We start from the raw sequence: 6,662 nt of genomic DNA, 5'->3' as shown, positions 1-6,662 counted from the left end.
TATTTGAGAAATAAACAAATTGTTACGAACAAACATGCTTAATGACAACCAAATAGGACATAGTTAAGTGTCTTGTGCCAATTAAACTGTGTCAAGTTGGTGGTTCTCTAACCTATAATATTAAGCATGTGAGTTATGTACTAAAAATATAATGCATCTAGAAACACTTATTTAAATATTTAAAAAGTTAATCCAAATCTACATGTATTTGGCTTACCGTCAAAAACAAATTAGAGATTAATTATCCATCCAATCTATAAATAAATAATGAAATTTGTGGTGAGAGAAAAATAAACTGAGAGAATTAATTATACTCTACTTTTATTTTTTTCCAGCTTTCAAACATAATTCATGAATAAAACATGTTTTCACATAATATTGCAATAATCCAATAGTTCATTGGGAGAAATAACAATTGAGGGAAATTCTGTCTTGAGAAAATCAATTTATATCCTCAAATTTTAGGATTAGATAAGTTGTATACTTCTTTCAGATTTAGTTTGATCAATCTCTTTAGATTTTATATATATTGAGATATTTTTAAAAAGTGTTCATGTATCAATTATTTATCTGAAATCCCAAATAAATGGATTCACAAGAGGGATTGATTTAATCAATAAAATTATAGAATTTTTATGTGTTTTTTAAAGACTTGATAAAAGTAGGAGAAGTATTTTGGCACATATACTATAAAATAAAATCCTAGCATGTCCAAAGTAAATCAATAAATAAAAATGTTACATGATGTTTATCCAAATAAGGCATAAATGAAATTCTGATATAATTTTGGTGGGAAAGTAATAGTAGAGCGGAAGGGGGAAAGGGGGAGGGGGTCTGGGACCTTAGCAGATTGTATTAAATGAGAGGAAAGATTTTGGTATGGGAAAATCGACAACCAAACGTGGGAGGGCCCCTCTTTGATTCTTAAGATCTTTTCTTTTCTTTTCTTTTCTTTTTTTTCTTTTTTCATTTTTTTAAATTGACTTTAATTCAAGCATTCAATTACACCTTCTTCATAGCTGGCAGCTTTGCCCCCTCTACCTCTTCAATTCACTTCTCCTTCTCTCTTCATTCAAATACTCCATATTATGTAATATATTACTATATACTTCTTTCAATGAATTTCAAGTGTGATATAAGTTATAAAAGCACACACCAAGTGTGTGTGTGTGCATGATAATAGAATCAACATACTCCACATTTGAGATTTAAACAAATTTAATGTTGTATCCGACAAACTAATAACATAAAAAAAAAAAAGCATTCAAAGAATATACACATTCATTTCAAGATACCCACTCTCCCAAGTCAGCATTCGATCGAGGTTTAGGAAAATGAAGTCAGTAAGGACTTCTCTCAGTTTTCGTAGGTCTATTAGCCAGTCGTGCGTACATTATATAAATTATATACTATATTTACCTACCATAATTACACTAACAAAAGGGTAATAATACCTCAATAACAAGCCACGATACCTATATTACAGGGAACATTAATATATGTAGTGGGGAAGAAGTGGGAATTTCGGGTGGTACCGGTGTTTTTTTTCTTTTTTTTTTTTTTTTCTCTTTTTGTTAGAAATGGATGAATATTGAACTTGGTGTTACATCCTTTACTCGTCATTTGCAGACAGTCTTGAGTCTCTTTGCAGCGTGGACAAACCCAACAATCACCTGTAACTCGTCTAGTTGCTGCACAAGCATTGTAAACAAACATGTACAGGATGTAGTATTACAGCACCGATATAGGCACAAGCATCGATTGATTGAAAAATAAAGGATTAGATCAAGAAATCTTAAGTACCTGGGACATGAAATGCCTTTGAACAACATCCACCAACTGCTCTTTTGATGGGTTAGGAAAAGCATCCACCTATAAGATATAGAATTCTCTCTCTCAGTCATGGTGGTACAAACATGCAAACTATAACATGCCTATCAAATACACGGTAACTTACAAGATTGAAGTGTCGCCAATATCTCCACAAGGCAGACATCTCAAGTTTACCGAGGTCGACTTTCTGCACAGGGAACATCACTAGTTAAGGCTCAACTTAGATTATGAGCTCAATATCATTGAAATGCAACAAGAAACGATTGTCCGTTTCTTACATACCATGGACCCACGGGGGGTGGAAATAGATCCCTTCGACTGTGATTCATATGAGAACGATCGGCTGATTGTTTTGAGGGATGATCCCGACAATTTGTGTGCCCTTTGTCTCGGTCTATGGGACTTTAGAGTGTCATCAGATGCTGGGAAATCAAAATACCAAAAGCATTATGAAAAGAAAACATGGGAGGGGCCAGGAGAAAAAGAATAAATGACACAACAAGATTTCAAATAAAGCAAAAGGTGAATGAGCAAAGAATCCAAAGTACCAAACTCAACCACTATTCCTAAAAAGTATATCATTCCACAACAACTACAGAGGACCAATGAAACAATTACCCGAAACAAGCAAGCGTTTTAATTATGAATGCCCTAATCAGAATCGAAAGAAAAGTGAGGACAACTAGCTTTCTTTATACTTTTTTACTATGTTTAATTGATGCCAGCTTACGAAATTCACCAATCTAATCCATTTGAAGAATCAACAATCCAATGTTGTTTATTCAATCCAGTGAACAAGAATAGAAGTGATTCCAAACTTACCCATATCGGATCCATTCCAGTGTAAGTTCTCAAATTCGAGATCATCATCATCCTCATTGCCGGTTGGTGCTTCAATTACACTGAGGGCGTTTCTCTGTAGCTTAACTTCAATGCCATTCGTGAGAACCTGAGGATTTTTTTAATTTCAAAATTAAATGCTGAACCTAGATTATATTTATAATCATGGTGACCTGCAGGTTTCAAAAGAAGAATCACACTGTTCTAAGTCTAACATCAAGGAACACGACGTCTAGATAAACATGGAAATAAATTTTACACTTGGTAGGAGGAATATCCAAAGGAAACAGAACAAGAATCTAAAAATATTCGAGAAATTATGAACTCACAAATTCAATAAAATTTCCCGAATTCAATTACAATAAATGAATTTTACATTGTGAAAGAAACCTCCATATCTCTAATCACCAGATCCATAGGTCAAATTGAACATGCAATTAATTCATAGCTGAAATTTTTCTACAGAAATTCAGAAATCGAAATGGATGCAATAAACAAATTAAGCATGCAATCATAACTTGAAACCACAACAAAAATGATTAAATATTTATTTTAAAAAATCCCAAAAAACAGAATTGGGAATTGGGAATTGGGGAAAACCTAATCAATACTCAAAATTGATTCAACCAAGACTGAATGTAGCCTAGACTCACTCAAAAAACAAAATAAAAAATAAAAACAATAAGAAGTGAATTAAAGAAAGCGACGTACCAGCCAATGCCATCCACCCAAACCAACAGCCTTCTTAACAACGCCTTGAAGTCCAACGAGCACCGATTTGGTACGATTGTTTCCGGTGACAACGACTTTGGTATGACGAGGGAGAACAGAAAGCTCCTCCTCACTACTGTCACCACTACTGTGGAGGTGGGAGAAGGCGCCATTGACGGAGCTCTCCACAGCTTCAAGCATTCCCAAATCCGTCGGCGATGAATTGGAGCAAAAGGCAATAGAAAGAGAGGGGGGAAATTAGAGGATACAGAAAGATCATGCAGGTGAGAGCATGTTTTTGGGAATTTCAGCGGCAAAAGACAGGGAAATCGCAGAGAAATTTGGGAATTTTCGTTGACAACAAACACAAAGCAGAGTAAGAGAGAGAGAGAGAGAGAGATAGAGTAGAGAGAGAAAATGTGTGCTTTATGTGAGAGAGAGAAATAATGAGAGTGAGTTTGAATTGTTAATTGGTGTGTATTGCTACGAATCCCGACGTCCTTTAACCAACCAATTACAATCCGCCACGTAAAAATTTAAATTATACAATTCTTTACCAAAAATCATCTTTCTTATTATTCCTATTCATCCTCTCTTTTCTTTTAACTATAAATATTAATTATAAATATCAAATAAAAGCATTCTCCCAATTGCCTTTTTCTTTTTCTTTTTTCTTTTTTTTTTTTTGTCCTAAATTTATGAAACCACTCTCTATATTTTATACAAAAAAACAAACCAATCCTAAAACACTTATAATACACTTTGATTTAAAAGCATTTTTCAACCTAAATATGTATTTCAATGTCTTTTTTTTTTTTTTTTTTCTTTTTCCGATTACATATAAACCAAAAGGTGAAGAAGAGAAAAGAGAAATGGTGGAGTGAAATTAATTGATTTATAATGAAAGAGGAAAAAGGAGTGGTAATTAGGTTTGTTGTAAAAAAAGTGGACAGTGAGGATCCAAAACCGGTAGCGGTTTTGTTGTTTATAAAACCGGAAATGTGGAAGACAAGGCGACAGGAGGGGCGGAATGACGAGAATACCCCTGAACGATATTTCAATGTCTGTGGATACGGACACAATGGATGAGGAAATGTTGGTTTCAAGATTCCAATTTATTTTATTTCTTTTAATATTAAATAGTTTTATTGAAATTAAATAAAATAAAATGTGGAATTTATTTGAGAAAACAAAAAGAAAAGGAAAAGAGTTTATTGAGGGAGAGAATTAGAAACGAAGGGGGAGATGAGTGAGTGAACCGAAATGAGTGCCTAAAATTACGTTGGAACCCATAATAAAATGACAAACGTTGTTTTTGTACTCTTTTTTCTTAACTCACTTCAAATTCTGTTCTTCTAACTCTTTTCATTTAATTCCATCTTTTATTCAAATCCTTCTTTTCTTCTCTCTTTTTTCTTTTCTTTTCTTTTCTTCTTCTTCTATTTAAATGAGTTTTGTCTTTGTTCTTTCCAAATGTATTAAAATATTTTTAAAATTAGTTGAATTTAATATTAAAATATTTATAAGTGACGGAAAACTATGTTTTAGGAGTCGTTTTGAATCTCACATATGTAATTATAAGAGTCTTAAAATCACATACAAATACGTACTAAAACATGTTTGGTTGAACTAGTCAAGCGTAGTTTTGTCTATTTTAGATTTTTTTTTTTTATATATTTTGAGATTTTCTATATTCATAATTTTCATACTATTACAACAACAATATATGTATCATGGTTAGAATAAAGGATCTCATGTAATTTTCAAGCTCAACCATATCGAGTATCATCCATTCCTCAATCAAATCGTGTGTTTTAATTACAAAATTGGAGGTATGCTTCATGGTTAACTACAAATGCAAAACGCATGTAAACAATAACAAACGCAAGTAAATGGAGCTCACTTAAAAAAAAAAATACTTATTGAAATGTCGAAATTTATTAGGTTTTTCACGGAGTAAACATAACCTAAGTTTTTAACTTTTTTTTTAACTAAAAGTTTTCAACTACTTATTTGTCCATTAGTAAGCTAAAAAAACGCTTTAAACCGTGGATTTGCTAAATCATAAAAAAAATATCTTTCAACTTTGCCGGTCGAGTAAAACATATTCATAAATTTTTTAAAATTTTCAAAATATTTTATATTCTCAAACTTTTAAAAAATGGTTCAAAAATACCATTATTGTTAGTTTTAAATAGAAACAATTAAAGTTTTATTTTAAAGATACCCTTGAACTTAAAAAAGTTAAAATGTTATTTTCACAATTAGTATATGAACTGAAACTATTAATATCTCATTGTAAAAATAACTCTTAATTAAAAATTTCTATTGCTAGTATGGTGATAAATTTATTTGAAGTTTTCTTGATCGGTTCGAAAATAATCGATTTAAAAAAAATTATACTTGCCTCGTTTGGTAATGATCGGGTTTTTAGTTATTTTATTTTATTTAAAATTGAGCATTTAGACACTACTTTCATCTCTAAATTTCATCCTTTGTTATCTACTTTTTTGTAAAGATGGTCTTAGGCTCACCTTAAGACAAGAACTCTCTCTAGATTTAGAGAACTTAAGTTGTGAGACTTCCTCTCATAGTATTGTATCTTTCCGTTGAACAAAATTCTCTTCTACAATAATCACCACCGAATGAATGAAGATATCGACAAGAGATTAAAAAAAAAAAAAAAGAAGCAACCATTGATAAAAAAAAAAAAAAAAAAAAAAAAGTACATTTATGGCCATCAATTTTTCAAAACAACAATATATTTATGCTTCTAATATTTTTGACACAAAATGCAAAATTGGAGGACAATGTGTTTTTTTATATATATAATTTAGCCTCATTAATTTTTATAAAGTTATTTATAGAAGAATTAGAAAGCAGTTAATACAGTGTTTAAAACAAAGAAAAGTTTACAAAAATAACAAAATATTAATTATATATAAATATGAACAAAGGATCATAACAACTAATATTAAAAGATGAAATTAATATTTTATAATTTGTAAAGAAGTTAAAATTTGGGAGAATTTATATTTTATAGATATTTTGTTGTTTAATTTTGATAATTCAGAAAATTAGAATTGGATACTGATATCGGAAGAACGTATTTGAATTAAGTTTGAGTGAAAATAGGGAGAGAAAGGATTGGATTAAATTATACATAGTGTCTCATAGCAGAGAGCCCCCTTAATAATTACCTTTATCCAAAACAAAGGTATATATATATATATATATATATGTAAAGTGATAAAGGCGAGGAAAGGTGTTTGGCGCGT

The 6,662-nt window shown here is 30.9% G+C and overlaps 1 protein-coding gene across 1 annotated transcript; it reads right to left on the bottom strand.

Moving 5' to 3' along the window:
• Window positions 1-1,263: 1,263 nt before the first annotated feature.
• Window positions 1,264-3,846, bottom strand: LOC103503976 (uncharacterized). Its single transcript, XM_008468386.3, has 6 exons — window positions 3,385-3,846; window positions 2,656-2,782; window positions 2,116-2,255; window positions 1,958-2,020; window positions 1,804-1,872; window positions 1,264-1,691 (listed from the first exon to the last, which is right to left on the bottom strand). The coding sequence occupies exons 1-6, from the start codon at window positions 3,583-3,585 to the stop codon at window positions 1,620-1,622; spliced, it is 672 nt and encodes a 223-aa protein (XP_008466608.1). The 5' UTR covers window positions 3,586-3,846; the 3' UTR covers window positions 1,264-1,619.
• Between the last annotated feature and the right edge of the window lie 2,816 nt (window positions 3,847-6,662).

Source organism: Cucumis melo, chromosome 4 (genome assembly GCF_025177605.1).
Source record: "Cucumis melo cultivar AY chromosome 4, USDA_Cmelo_AY_1.0, whole genome shotgun sequence".
Classification (NCBI taxonomy): domain Eukaryota; kingdom Viridiplantae; phylum Streptophyta; class Magnoliopsida; order Cucurbitales; family Cucurbitaceae; genus Cucumis; species Cucumis melo.
The sequence above is the reverse complement of the archived record's forward strand: the minus strand, read 5'-3'. Positions and strand labels throughout refer to the sequence as shown.